General features: G+C 37.8%; 1 protein-coding gene across 10 annotated transcripts in view; it reads right to left on the reverse strand.

The window, feature by feature from the left end:
* Positions 1 to 1,014: 1,014 nt before the first annotated feature.
* Positions 1,015 to 15,580, reverse strand: part of MPHOSPH9 (M-phase phosphoprotein 9) — a 43,773-nt gene continuing 29,207 nt past the window's right edge. For 4 of the 10 annotated variants that reach the window (XM_045534946.1, XM_045534947.1, XM_045534953.1 and 1 more), the window contains 11 exons: positions 14,683 to 14,730; positions 13,776 to 13,840; positions 11,788 to 11,889; positions 9,512 to 9,646; positions 8,487 to 8,662; positions 7,538 to 7,684; positions 6,588 to 6,708; positions 5,690 to 5,793; positions 4,717 to 4,964; positions 4,332 to 4,400; positions 1,015 to 1,523 (listed from right to left, as the gene is read on the reverse strand). In XM_045534946.1, the coding sequence (XP_045390902.1) occupies positions 1,422 to 1,523; positions 4,332 to 4,400; positions 4,717 to 4,964; positions 5,690 to 5,793; positions 6,588 to 6,708; positions 7,538 to 7,684; positions 8,487 to 8,662; positions 9,512 to 9,646; positions 11,788 to 11,889; positions 13,776 to 13,840; positions 14,683 to 14,730 (1,317 nt within the window). In that variant the 3' untranslated portion in view covers positions 1,015 to 1,421. Of the gene's footprint in view, positions 1,524 to 4,331; positions 4,401 to 4,716; positions 4,965 to 5,689; positions 5,794 to 6,587; positions 6,709 to 7,537; positions 7,685 to 8,486; positions 8,663 to 9,511; positions 9,647 to 11,787; positions 11,890 to 13,775; positions 13,841 to 14,682; positions 14,731 to 15,580 lie in introns of those variants that run through there. The other 6 variants (XM_045534948.1, XM_045534949.1, XR_006730744.1 and 3 more) reach the window with 6 other exon arrangements.

The raw sequence follows: 15,580 nt of genomic DNA on the forward strand, positions 1-15,580 counted from the left end.
CTGGAGACCAGCCAGGTGAGCTTGGGTGTAGGGTGCACAAAGATCATTTGAGATCCTGCTTGAAGGCATACATACACCCTAATAAAAAAGCCGGGATGGCTTGGTTCATTGTAACGACATATTAAGAGCCACACCAGGAGAAAAAGCTCAAAAGCAAACCAAAATGTAAAACCTGAGTATGTTCAGGGGGAATCAACTCAGACAGTTTGGATGAACCTGTTTATCAGCACATGCGCAGCAAGAGCATGTGGGGCACTGGGTTCTGACCAGCCAGCAAAAGTGGGTGGATAAGCAGCCAGCACTAAACCAGCAATCCCAACACAAGCCTCCTGTGCTCATGCATCAGAGCAGAGCCTGCTGTTCTCGAGCTACTTCTGGTAGGTACCGTGCAGGCAGGGGCTGGAGCCTTCTGCAAGGTCAAGGCAGGCAGCAGGTTCTATCCAGACGCATTCCCTGTCCATGAACAAGTGGAGTAAACTGCTCTGATCTAAAGCTATGTTCTTACAGCACCTACTGTGGAAATTATTTTCCTTTTTGGCAGGGGTGCAAAAGGTTGGAGAGGGGTGAAAACTCCCAGATGACAATTCTGACAGCTGAAGACACGGACACTAAAAAACCAGGGCTACTCTCTTAACCCCTTGCTGGGTGGTGGCTTATACTTGACCCAGGGCTTATCTATCCTTTTACTGTCCAGGGTACAGCACAAGTTACAGAATTATGGGCAGAGAGCTACAGCTCTCTATTTAACTTTTTCAGAAAGTACTACATATAAGACAAAATTAGAGAATTATATCCCTCTCATTTTTTTTCTCTCCTTACAAAGTTTAAGGAAAACAAAATGGGTTATATTCATGTAGTTCTCAAAACTTTCCAATAGTCCATTATTACTATTCTGATATTTACTCCAAGACATGTTTCAAATAGGAATTGTATTATTTTTTAAAAACCTCGACATAACTGAAATCCAAGGTATGCTGTAATTGTTTTTGTATTTAAGCATGTATTGGGCTAGCATTATGGAAGCTGTTCAGCTTTATTTTTAAAAAATGAATCATATTTACAATGTAGAACAAGTTTATAAAATTAGTGTGCAAAGTTAATCTTAAAAGGATAACACTATTTGTTTAGAAACAAGCTGCCCCCTGTTTACATTTCCTTATTCTTGATATAAATTGGAGACATACACTATTTTAAAATAATACTTTTTAAATAGTAAAATATACAAGAGATTCCTGAGCATAACAAAAATATCTTGAAAATATGTGGCCATCTTAAGTATAAAATAGCAAGTGTAAGAATAGCATGATTGTAAAACTACTGTTTGAAGGCTTATAAACAGTACAAAATAGTTTGCCTTTTCTGAGTGCATAATTATACATTAGTGCAAACAAAAATGTCTCAAAATTTAATGGCTACAAATCTCAAAGATTTGCAGAGGTGCGCAAAACATGAAATTTCTTTAGTGTCATGCGAACGGAACCCAGTTCTCGATTAATCCTTTCCAAACGATCTTCCAAGGCTTCCTAGGTGAAAACAATGGAAAAAGTTTAATTAGAATTCTCTATCAAGTTCCCTGGTTCTATAATTACCACTAAATTGACTTTCCTTTTAGCAATAGAGCAAGTATAAACATTAAAATTACAGATAGTTACTTTGCTTTCTACATCAATCATCTTATCATTTATTTCTTTTAAACTGAACGGAATGAATCAGCTTTTCAACCATTCAAGATAACTGCTGCACTTTAAAATATTCTCAATATATCCGGCACATTGAGTATACAGAAATTCTCGTAAGAGCAATACAGCCAACTGGAAGGGGATAACTCCTTGGCTCTGTTGAACTAAGGACAGCACAAGAGGAACCTAGGAGGTGCTTCAAACATTTCACAAGAAATGGACACATCTGATCAGTGCTGTATCCCACACATACCTAGATCAAGTAACTCTCTTCTGAACAAAATTTCTAAGCTAAAGAAAAAAAAACTCGAGGATACTTTTCCAAAAAACAATAAATTTCACAATGAATACAACAACTACTATTTTAAAATACATACTATTACTGTTAAATAAGTAGTACCAAGAATATATATCACTTTAGATATTTTATTGAGTATTAACTCCAATGAAGTCCTGAAATAAAACTTAATTTTTTTTTTCCTTTTTTTGAGACAGGGTCTTGCTCTGTTGCCTGGGCTAGAGTACAGTGGTGTCATCATAGCTCACTGCAACCTCTAACTCCTGAGCCCAAGAGATCCTCCTGGCTCAGCCTCCCAAGCAGCTGGGACTATGGGTACATGACACCACACCCAGCTAATATATATATGTGTGTGTGTGTGTGTGTGTGTATTTATTTTTTGTAGAGACTGATCTCGCTTTGCTACTCAAGCTGATCTCTATCTCCTAACCTGGAGTAATCTTCCTGCCTTGGCCTCCCAAAGTGCTAGAATTATAGGCATGAGCCACCACACTGGCCAAAACTTAAATTTTTTTTTAATTATACAAGGATTCATTATAGAATATTTAGAATCTAGAATATGTAGGCAACAGATGAGCAAAAAGAAATAATCTCTATTCCTCTTTGCTATTTTTTCTGCATACATATATATGCACATCATTTTTAAAAAGAAAAATTAAAACAGAATCAAACTATTTTTTCAATTGAACTTTTCATGTTATGAAATATCCTCCTATACCATCCTTTTAAATTAATGTACAATATTCTATCAGATGTAACATATTTAACCAAGAATCTTCTAGTAACTTAGATTGCTAATTTTAAATATCATAAATAAGGCTACAATAAATTTCTTAACTTTGCATATATCAATGTCAAGCTATACTCCAGAACGCCTGACAATTTCTACTTCCACCTGTAGTGTATGAGAATAAGCTTTTCGGCATTCTGAGAACCGGTTTTTTTGCCCAGTTTTACTTTGTCACTTATGAATCACCTATGACTGGCTTCAGCCCCTCGTTGCTGCCGTTTATCTTCTCATTGGACTGAAACAGCTTTGACATACATGAACAAAATACCCTTTAAGTATTATTTTAAGAGCCAGAAAGAACTTATACTATTCATTGTATAAAAATATGTTAAGTAGGCAGGGCACAGTGGTTCAAGCCTGTAATCCTAGTACTTTAGGAGGCTAAGGTGGGAGGATTGCTTGAGGCCAGGAGCTGGAAGTTGCAGTGAGCTATGATAACAGCACTGCACTGCAGCCCAGGCAACAGAGTGAGATCCTGCCTCTACAAAAAATAGAAAAATTAGCCAGGTGTGGTGGTGCACACCCATAATCCCAGCTACAAGGGAGGCTGAGACAGGTGGATCGTTTGAACCCAGGAGTCTGAGTTGCAGTGAGCTATGACTGTGCCACTGCCTTCTAGCCTGGGGCAACAAAGTGAGATCTTGTCTAAAAAAAATATATATATATATATAAAAAATACAAATATTTCAGATTGATTTAGAATCAGAGTATCAGTTTTCCTTCTGCTTTTCTAGTAAACTATTTTAAGAAGAATTTCATGTGTTAACTGAGTCTTATACATTATTGACTAAAAATTTTCAGAACAAAAATGATAAAAAAGCAAAGTCAGAGAAAAAGAGAAGTTATGGGTACAGGTCCTAGGAAAAGACCTTCGTTGTTTTCTTGCATCTTTCTTTCTGGTACCACACATCAGTCTGAAAATGAACTTTTACTGAAGGCTCTCAAAAGCCAAAACATGCGGTTACATAAGAGATTCATACTTGCTGTTATGTTCAAAATGTTACTAGAAGATTTAAAATGCCCCATGGTTTCATTCATCTTAATTCTCTTTGAAAAGCAACTAAAGGAAATGCGTAAGGGCCACATCACCTGCACCACCTCCTGCTCGATAATGGAATCACATCTCTCTTTGAAACTGCAGCTATTTCAGCTGCAGAGCGCAACTGTTCCACATGTTTACTCAATGGAAAGGGTTTCAGAAATAAATTACATATTTTGGGGGAGGAATCAAACAAAAATAGAGACGATGCAGGAGCATTAACTTAATGTAAAATCTGTTAAAAAGCATTTTGCCATTTGTTCCCAAGTTAGTTTCCTGAAAATAGAATGGCATGAATTCCTTTTTCTTTAAGCCTAAAGGTAAAACTAGTTTTTATTCCTGAAAGCTAGCTTGCAGTTATAAAATTGGTATAATCATCAAACACTTCCTATACAGGCTAAGCATTTTGACTGCTGCTTCAATGTGTCTAATTCTCATTGTGCCGTGAGTTTAAAAACTCCTCTTAGATAAATGGAGCACTGACTGGCACCAAGCCTTTAAAACAGAGTCAAGCTAAGACTGCACCTGATTTAATCTTGTCTGTAAAGTGATTCGTCCTCCAGGAGTAGGCATCCGGCTTAGAGCTGCCTCAATCTGTTAACACACAAAAAAATGTTTAAATGAAATTAGAAGAATTCTAATTACTGGCAGGGAGGTTTATGACACAGAATGGAAAGAAAAGATTTCAGCCTAGTATTTTTCTTGTCCATTTTCTCTTAACATAATTTCCCTCTGTCAATCAGTAACGACTGCGTGGTTCAGATACGTTTCTAAGGCAGCTTTGGTATGGTAGGTACCCCATTGTAATTTCCTGAGGCAGGTTCGACTCAATAATTCCCTTCTGACTAGTCCTTAGACATAAACTTTAAGTTCAGGAAAAAAGGGTTTTTTTTTATATTTTTGTTTTTACCTGGTCCTTTTCTTTTGTAAGTTCATCAAAAAATCGTTCCGTTTCAGCTAAGGTCCTAATTTTTGCTGTATATTCAAAATCATTACCCTGTGGTGTTACTGAAACAGGCTTACACTGTTCATAGCTAACTGATTTATTCTTCTCCCAGGCTGGTCTCACAGATACTTTCTTCATTTCATTTGGCAACGGTTCGGGGCAAGAGCTATGATTAACATGGTTGTCGGTAGCTTTTTCTGAATATTTTTTTTCTGTCAGAGAGGAAAGAAACTTCTTATATTTCTTATCAACTTTTCCAATAGATTGCATACATATTAAATATGTTGCCCAACTTCACTTCCTGGAAGTGGCTGCTATATAGCCCAAACAAGTAATGGAAAGAGATGCAATAATCAAACATTCACTCCATGCTTTTTCTCCAAAAAATTCTAAAAGCTTTGCCCTCAGTTTGACAATCCTCACAACTTCCTTAAATGAACTTAAGCAAACTTTATGTAAACATAAATGAACTTTAAGTAAACTGAACAAAAAAAAGTTTAAAAACTAAACAACACATAACATTAAGTGGACATACACCGATACTAAATAGTTCACATTTTGAGGGCCTACCCAAGTCATTTCATATACATTGTCTTATAACTTTATTCCAAACTTAAAATATAAATGAGAAAAAAAATACCCAAAGCCTAAGCTACATATAAATTATAGAGTATAAAAGTAAAGAATAGCTGAACATATAGTATGGCCCTAGTAATTAAACATTAACATTCCCTGTACCTCAGTTTCCCAACTTTTCAATGAGGATAACAACACTGATGTAACAATATGAAGTATCTGAATGCTTATTTTTAGAGGCCCTTGAGTAGGAAAATATTTAAGTGCAGGATATTGCAAGATAATATTTAGAACCTTGAGAGATACCAGAATCTCAAAAAATGACTAAAACCATAATTAATAATTTTTTAGGAAAAGATACCTTCCGAGTCATCTAGAGGAAGAAACTGGAGTTGTTTTCTTGGATTGGTACGTTGTAATGTAGACACAGGAACAGTATCTAAATCATCCAAAAGTATATCAAATCTATTGAATGAAGCAAGTTACTTGTGAGAAAAAAAAAATGTTAACTGATTTTTTCCTATCTCCACTAGAAAGATGAGCTGGCATCCAGTTAACTCACATATTTACATATTTTCTTTAAAGAAAGTTGGTTATACAATTTTCTAAAACTGAAATTTAATTTCTATTTTCTAATACAAAATTGTATTTACATACTAAAGACTTAAAGCACTTACCCATACATTGTCTCATTTGATCTTTATAACCACCTTATAAAATAAGCAGGGCAGGTATTATTATCCCCGTTTTATAGAAGAGGAAACTGAGGTTCAATGTGCTTAAGTGATCTCCTGAGAGCCTGACGGAGTTGGGTCTAGGACCAGGAAGCAACATCCTTCCCACCACAGCACATGCTGCTGCCCACACTCCGGAGAGGACAATGTCCTCAAGAGCACAGGTCAACGTGCATTTAGTGCCAGGGCCAGACCAGTACAGCCCACTTTCTGGTATGAAGACAAATGGCTCAAAAGTTTCCCTGTATCATAAACCTTCCCAGGAAAACAAAGAACTAACATTCTACATCCAAAAGCTGGATAGGGTGCTGAGGTGGTATTTAAAATGTAGTAGTACCAAGTTTATAGTTAAAAGCTGTTTTCATGTATCATAGCACTTTATTTGTAGTATGACATTCATTTAGATATTTAAATGATTTAAATCCACAGAGTTCCCATTGACAACTGAAAACTTAGTGATAGCTAGAGGCGTAAGTCAACATTTTACAGTTTATATAGTTTATTCTACAATTTTAAAGAACTTACCGAATTGGACTGTTTTCATTTTTGCTAAGTAGATGACTAAATCCTGGAGACAAATTTTCTTTAGGGGATCGCTTTGGACTATAAGCCACAGTCACTGGTGTTAACATAATCTCTCTCTTTGCTATAGAAAAAAACAAAGAGGAAATATTCTTTTTCTTCTATATGTATTATACTGGCAGAAATAGTTTCTTTTTCAGCAGAGTACTTTTTTCTAATTTTGAAAGGAATAAATACAATTTTATTATAAAACTTTGAAAGATAAGTATATAAAATAAAAAATAATTCATAATCCTAACATCTAGAGGTTACTGTTAACATTTCAGTATATCAGACTGTAGTTTCAGCACTCGGACTCAAAACTGGTTTTTCAGGATTTTAGAAGTCGACTGGAAATAAGATAGAAACACCAGGGCAATAGTGAACACACCTATAAAACACAGTGTCAGAATCTCCTCAGCTGGTGTGAAAATGGAAATTCAGGACTCAGAAATTCAATGCTTAAACTTTAGAATCAAAACTGTAATTGGCTAAAGAAAAAAAAGTGACTATCCTGTTTATGTATATTAATCATGGGGGCGGAGGAGAAAAAAAAAGGTGATTAATGCTGAGTTCTTGAGGTTAAATACATCAGAAGCACCTTCTCCTTTTGGACTAGTTTGATGTTCACTTAGATAGCAGTCTACTATCTCAAAAACTTTGAACATCAGTTGCAAACAATTTACTGGACACAATAAAAAAATCTCAGCTAATAAACTGAGATTTTTTTTCCGTTATATTTGTAATACCTGTGAGATCAGGCAACTTTATTGAATAAGGTCATATCTGGGGACCCTGTACTCAGAGTACTCTACTAGGTGCTGGGAAAAGTATGCGAGAAACAGGAAACAGTCAAACAGTGCGCACAGCTCGCGTGTGGATGAGACCGAGAGATATACACATCTAACTCTTACTTGGAGTGCTTGATTTACGATTTGAAGGCGGTAAAGACGACGATCTCTGTGAAGCAGAATTAAGTCTCTTTTGTCTCTGTTGGGCACATTTCTCTGGGGAACGACTTGCACTGACTGAAGTTTCAGTTTGCCGAGGATTCACTAATTCTATACCAGATAATGAAAAAAAAAAACACAACAAGCCTAAGCTTCAGTTACCTGCCTTATTAATGGATGGTGACACCACACGAGGCCCTCAGGTAGCGTAGGTACTGCTCAAAGCATCTCTTGTCACCACCTAGAATACAATGACCCTCTGCAAATGTACCACATTATAAAAAATGCTTGATGAAGAAAAATGTGGGAGTTTCTAATGAATTCCTTTGGTTCCCTGTTTACAACTGGCATTCAAGGTGATTTTTCAAAAGAGTTTATTTTTAGAAGGCAGGTTACTAATTCATCTGCTAGGAAATGCAACACCAAAGACGTCGATGGCGTGGCTAATGGCTCTGAACAAGTAAGCACAGTGGAAAGTAAAAGGAGAGAAATACTATTGATCTAGACCGGTGGAAAAAATCACAGAATTAAAGGTATTTCTTATCTACAGATCCTCAGTTACCAACAAAGGGAAGAATAAGAAATGTTATACCTCACCTCGTGAATACCAAACATCTGTCGCAAGTTTCTGATGTGTGCAGAGAAACTGGCAGAGAAAGTTTTCAATATCTTTAAGAATGCAGTGTAAGCCTTTTAATATTCAAAATTTAGGATGCAATTGGCTTTGTATGAAAGCTACATGTTATGCCAGACCTGTGATAAGCTATTAACTAGGGGATTCGATTATCTATGGAGCTGAAGCAGCAGTAAAATATATTAAACTTTTAATTTCATTACCTGAGGAATTTAGTTTTAAAGAAGGTAATATGAATGGGAGGAAGGGAAGATATCTCTCAAATAAGGAAATACTCACTATTTGAGGTATCCTCTTTCTCTGTTTGTGTCCCCCAATTTTTAAACATTTTTTCTTCATCAAGTTCTTTTAAAGCTTTCATGATCGGTATGTCTAAAGTCTCTCTTTGGTTTTTCATCAATAAGCTTGTTGATGAACCTCCAGGTGAAGAATCCTTTTCCGGAGGGGAATGGTACCTTAAACAATAATCGTAAGACATACAGTGCTGGGGACTGCATGTTGTGTGTCCCCCCCCCAAACACACATGCTGAAGCCCTAATCTTCAATGTGATGGCATTTGGAGGCAGGGCCTTTGGGAGGTAATTAGGGTCACATGAGGCCATGAGGGTGAAACCTCCATGATGGGATCAATGCCCTTGCAGAAAGAAGAGATGCAAGAGCCCTCTCTGTATGCGCACCAAGGAAAGGCCATGTGAGGACATAACAAGAGGGCCCTCACCAAGAACTCAGCCAATGCCAGCACACTGGTCTTGCACTTCTAGCCTCTAGAACGGGATAAATAAACATCAGTTGTTTAAGCCACACGGTCCATGGTAATTTGTCAAGCAGCCTAAGCTAAGACACACAGTTTATTGGGATTGTTAGGGGAATAACATGAGAATTGACAACTATACTCCACAATGAATATGTATGCTTTACAATACAAATAAATTAAAATTGAACACGCACACAGTGCTTTCTACTCCTTTTAACATCCTAGCACATACAAAAATAATATATTTTTGTGTGATCCTGGAGTGATGGCTGAGGTTGCTGATGGGGCCTGGGCTATGCAGAGGGTGAGGGGATTGACACCTCGTCCTCACTGCAAGCCTGTACTGTGCCACGAGCACAGCTGGGGAGCTCTGCAGAGTGAAAGTAAAATATCCTAAAAGTACCACCCTTTCAAAGTAAAATAAAAATCAAGTTCTCAAAATGAAGACATGAAAGAACCAAAGAGATGGCTTCCTGAATATTTAAAGGCAATTGAAATCTTTAAGAAAACATAACATTCCTAAATAAAATCTCTGGCAAAGTCACCCTACCCAGGGACACAGGTTTCCTCCAGCTGCTGATCTGCTCTGCCGTCCTGGATGTCCAAGGGCTGGCCAGTGAAGATGGAATACTCTGCGCCTGGAATCAGCCACTTGCGCCTGCTGACGTCGGAAGCTGCGAGCGTGCTGGAAAGAGAAACGTCGGGGGAGCTGCAGGGGCCGCTTCAGCACGTGTACGTGAAACACTCTGCCCGCAAACAGCACTTACGCACTTGCAACGGTAACTTAAAAACCACAAACAATATATTTTAGATACACGAATTCTATTTTACGGTTTTAAGATTCAACTGAACTGTTATTTTAGGTTTCTGTTACTCCTGAATATTCCAGAATCTCAGTCAAGATTCAGAAACTCCGGGCTCTAAACACGCCTCAGCTGCTTCCTGCTGTGCTCCACACCCTTGACACCCCGTCCAGAGCTGAGGGGAGGGACGCGACGCAAGGCTGCCCTTCTGATGGGGAGAAATCCCCACACGTTTTGGAGTCAGAGAATTCTTCTGGGCAGATTGTTGCTGTGTTGCTATGATGAGAGCAGAGGAAAACCAAGTTTTCCACTCAAACCTCAAACAGGCACTCAACACCAGTGACTGCTTCAGTTTTCCTCCTGGTTTTCTAGCAGGTCTTCTCAGGTTCCTCTGCCAACTCCTACATACCCAACAGCAAAACGTTGGAGTTCTTGTCCTGGGCCCACTTTATACTCGACACACTCTATTCCCATCCATCCTGTAGCTTAAAGCACACTCTAAAAGTAGACAACTCCAAAATGTATAACTCCAACTAAAACCTCATTCCTGAGCTCCAAACTCAAGTTTATAATTGCCTATTTGATTTCCACTCGGAATCCACGTGAATCTCTAACAAATGTATTCAAGATGGAAATTCTGATCTCTTCTCTAGTTCCATATATGGCACCTTTAGTTGTTCAAGACAGAAACCAGGGAGTTTATTCTGACACCTCCCTTCTTAACTTGCCATCCAATTCACAACCATGCTTTGCGGATTCTACCTTCAGAGTCTCTCTCAAATCTTTCCCTTTCGTCCATTTCCGTGGCCACCGCCATGCTGACACCATCTCTCCTGGCACTGCAACAGCCTAACTAGGCTCCCTGTTTCCACTCTCTTCTCATGGCAGGTACACGAAGAAAAGGAAAAACCAGATGACATCATTTTTACTATATAAAAACCTTCCAAGGCTTCCCTGTGGACTAGGGTAAAATCCAAACTCTTGACCATGGCTTAGAAAGCTATGTATGATCCATCTGTGATTTCATCCAGGGGGACTTTACCTCTTGCTGTAAGTATTTGGGCCACACCAGCCTCCCTTAGTTTCTTCACACGTGCCAAGCTCTTTCCTACCTCAGGACCTAGCAAAGCTAAGTCCTCTGCCTGGAAAGTCCCCCATTCCTCACCCCCGCCCCCCACCTTCTGCGCCAGCAACTCTGCACACAGGTGGCTCCTCTGCTCACGTCACCTCCACAGAAAGGCCTTCCCCAACTCCCCATCTCAGGCCTTTCCTTTTGCCCTTTCAAATGTGCAATTTTAGTTATTTACATATTTTTTCTTTAAGTAAAAGGATTTATCATGTTCTACTAAGATTAACAAAGATCTAGAAAAAGTTTCTCATTTAACAATTACAACTTGGAAAGGTTAAAAATTACAATTCAAAAATCATTTCTTGCTGATAAATGCCAACATTATAAAGTTATAATTTACTTAATACTCTTAATTTACACCAAAATCATAATAAAAACCAGTTCTATTAATATGAAGAAAATTTATTCTGTAAAGTTATCATCAAGATAATGTTCTGAGATTTAGCAAAGCTAATTGTGAAAGAACTAAAATAACTAAAAAGAAAATGAAGATCTATCTTCACAGGTCTTCCCATTAACAGGGGAATAAAATGTCTGGAATTTCAGAGCTAAAGACCTTTTGAGATGTTCTAGCCAAGTGTCCTTGTTTTTACAAATAATAAAACTGAGCTCCTCCAAAAGAAGTAAATGACTTCCCTAAGGTCACACGTCTGGGCAGTCAAAGAACAAAATACATTCCAAGTTTCCTTACTCCAATTTGATTCTACATTTCTCATTTTGGCAAATGCCTCTGCTAAGTGTGTTTACAATATCCAATAACTGTTTTTTTACACATCTAAGTTCTGTAATGACATTTAACCCTGACTTTCTTATGATTTAGACAGATGAGCTTCTCCTTTTAATAGAAGTGTGCATCTACTTCTAGCTTTTCAGAGATTAAATGAAATAACTTACTTGGCACGAGAAGGTCTCACGTGAGTTTTAGAATTATGACGAAGGCTTAACATATTTTCATGCTCCACTTGCTTGACCTGAGCTTCAAGTTTTGAAATCATTCTGATTCAAAAGCAATATGATAAATTAAGTACATTTCAAAAAATTTAAAATATAGCTCAATTACAAATTATTTAACAGACCCTCCTAGAAAAGGGGTGACGAAGAGTTGCCAGTTCATAAACCTTTTCCATAATAAAACACAACTGTTACACTTTAAAAAGCTGAACAAAATCAGAGAAAACAGAAAAGCAAATACATTAAACTCTACAAAGGAGCATTTCATACACTGAAACTAAAGGAAAAGGGAACAAATGGACTTATGTGTAAAAAAAGTTATATAAATTTGACTACAAATGAAAACATACATAAGTTAAAATAAAATTCAAGTATTAAATCACATTCTATCATGTTTAATTCTAATATGTATGTATTCATACATACAAAGTATAATAGGTAACACCTTCACAAAACAGAAAGCAGGTTTAACTTCTAAAAGCAGCTATTAATAAAGAAACTTCCTAATTTTTAGAAGAGGCAGAGGCTAAAATTATCTCCAACAACTCTCAGCCTAAAGGTAGTTCATCTAATTTGTGCCACGTTCAGAATACAAGCCCATATTCAAGTTTACCAACAGATAATAACTACTCTGGTCAAGTAACTGTTCTGCAGCTATCATGGCATTCTTTCTCCTCTTTTATACTTTGTGTATGTCTTCATCTCATCTTTTAAACTCAAATTCTTACCTACCCTGATGCAAGGAAGGTTTGAGGAAAAAAAACAGCTCTAATAAGGCTGATGGTTTATTCCAATGTGATAAGGAAGCTATCACTGGACTTGAACGAATCACAGAAAAGAGTCAGGCAGATGAGAAATCTAGACAGCTTTTCTCTTCTTTTCTATGGGATGTCCTTAAGACTGCAGTAAAATTTCTAAATAAGGGTATTATATCCAAACATCAATATAAAATATGTTTAAAGCCAATTTAGATTTTTCTAATCATTTGCAATAGGGACCATTTATGACTCAAATTAAGCAAATCAGATCATACAGTCTCCAAACCAGGTCTTTATGAAAGTGGATGACCACAGTATTGGTGTGAATGCTGCTTTCTTTTTGGAGCACAAAAATACTTCAGTGAACTAGACTATTTCTTAAAGTTCTTTCCAATGGTTAAGTATCATTTAGATTTTACCTATGCTGATAAAATACGTAATGTCTGGGGAAATGCACACCTCTGATGCACAACCACCAAGATATTTTAATCACCTAAAAATCTTGTTAGAAGCCGGGTGCGGTAGTGTCCACTGGTAGTCCCAGCTACTCAGGAGGCTGAGGCTGGAGGTTCACTTGAGGCCAGGAGTTCATGGCCAGCCTGGGCAACATAGTGAGACCCTGTCTCTTTTTAACAAAAAAAAAAAAAAAGAATCTTGTTTGGCTAAAACCAAATGTACTTCCATGTCAGGGGAAGATTAGGATAAAACTAGTTCTCAAACAGCTTAAAAATCCTCAGGAAAAATTTCCCTTTTTCATCACTTTCCTTTTTTTTTTTTTAGACAGAGTCTCACTTTGTTGCCCAGGCTAGAATGAGTGCCGTGGCGTCAGCCTAGCTCACAGCAACCTCAAACTCCTGGGCTTAAGCAATCCTACTGCCTCAGCCTCCCGAGTAGCTGGGACTACAGGCATGTGCCACCATGCCCAGCTAATTTTTTTTTTAATATATATATTTTTAGTTGTCCAGATAATTTACTTCTATTTTTAGTAGAGACAGGGTCTCGCTCTTTCTCAGGCTGGTCTTGAACTCCTGACCTCAAGCGATCCACCTGCCTCGGCCTCCCAGAGTGCTAGGATTACAGGCGTGAGGCACCGCGCCCGGCCCCTTTTTCATCACTTTCAATACACATAAAAGAACAGTTAGAGGTATTTGTTCATTAGACAATATATTTTACCTTTTCAAATCAGAAATCTGAGTATGTGCGTCAAGCAATTTGTTCTCAGTTGTATTTAATGTATCCTATAGAAATAAAGGAAAAATTCAGATAACAGAAGACAAATATTCAGATGAATACTTTTATTTTAAAATACATAAAACAAATCTATGGCTAAACCAGGTAGCTACAAATTATGTTCAACAAGTACAGCATCAACTGTAGAACCAGTACAGATAATTCAAGGAAAAAAAAAAGAGCAAAAGCCTGGACTATACAAGTAGCTTGCTTAATTAGAAACAATCCAGTGTTAAAAGGAACATATTTTAATCACAAACTTGACTAAACGCTTGGTAGAACGGGAGAACAAATACTGTCAATGATGCGATGTGCTCCTGAACCCTCAGACTTGCAGCTGCCTCGTCATGCAGGCCTTCTCACCAACCTTAAATAACCACAACCCTGCATTTTATGCAACAGAAATAATTGGACCCCACTTATAGCATTATTGTGGTGTTTCACTAAACTCAAATATGTAGTCCCCAAAGAAAGCTTTAAGAATTGAAACATAATCAATAAACTTAAATAATACCACAAAAAGCTAAATGCTTTGAAAATCAAAACTTTATATTTAAACAGTATTAATTATTGCATCTATATGGTACTTTATACTCTTCTAAACAATTTCACCTCAAATGTAATAGCTATTCAATAAATGTGTGTTAGATTAACGAATCTAACATACACATGCATTAAAGAAGGCAGATATTGGAAAATAAGCACACTGAAACAGAAAGGACAAGTGGTCTAGTTCAAATGGCCACAGGGGGTGGAGAAAGGAGGAGAAGGAGCAAGGGTGAGATCTCGATTCCCACCCCAATGTCTTTGCCCCCATATGAAATCTAGAACATGACCAATCACTCATTACCTTTACTCTTCCATGTTCTTTTCCAAGGGACTCATACTCTCCTAAAAGCTACAAGAAAAAACAAAGAATTGCACTGAAAAATTAAACAGTATTTTATCGACTGAGGGATAGTCTACAAAATAACTGTCCATACCCCTCAAACATGCCAATGTCATGAAAGAGAAAGGTTAACACAGCATTGGTGGGCCGGGCATGGTGGTTCACGCCTGTAATCCTAGCACTCTGGGAGGCCGAGGCAGGTGGATTGTTTGAGCTCAGGAGTTTGAGACCAGCCTGGGCAAGAGCGAGACCCCGTCTCTACTAAAAATAGAAAGAAAATTAGCTGGACAACTAAAAACTATATAGAAAAAATTAGCCGGGCATGGTGGCACATGCCTGTAGTCCCAGAGACTCAGAAAGCTGAGGCAGGAGGATCACTGGAGCCCAGGAGTTCAAGGCTGTGGTGAACTATGATTGTGCCACTGCACTCCTGCCTGGGCAACAGAGTGAGACCCTGCCTCAAAAAAAAAAAACAAAAAAAAACAAAACTAGGAAATCAGTCTGAGATCCAACCTCTAAGAGGGATTCCAAAGAGAACAGGAAAAAAAAACTAGAAAACAAAATTTCCAGAGTAAACAGTCCATCAGGTACCCAGCAAAATAATAATAAAGCACCAAGGCACATTCATTCACTGTAGAAGTTCATAATACAGAGATATAGGGGCCGGGCGCGGTGGCTCGTGCCTGTAATCCTAGCAGTCTGGGAGTCTGCGCCTGTAGTCCCAGCTACTTGGGAGGCTGAGGCAGGAGGATTGCTTGAGCCCAGAAGTTTGAGGGTGCGGTGAGCTGTGATACCACCACTGCACTGTAGGCTCGGGCAACAGAGTGAGGCTCTGTCTCCAAAAAAAAAAAAAAAAAAG

This window comes from Lemur catta, chromosome 21 (assembly GCF_020740605.2).
Source record: "Lemur catta isolate mLemCat1 chromosome 21, mLemCat1.pri, whole genome shotgun sequence".
In the NCBI taxonomy this organism is placed as follows: domain Eukaryota; kingdom Metazoa; phylum Chordata; class Mammalia; order Primates; family Lemuridae; genus Lemur; species Lemur catta.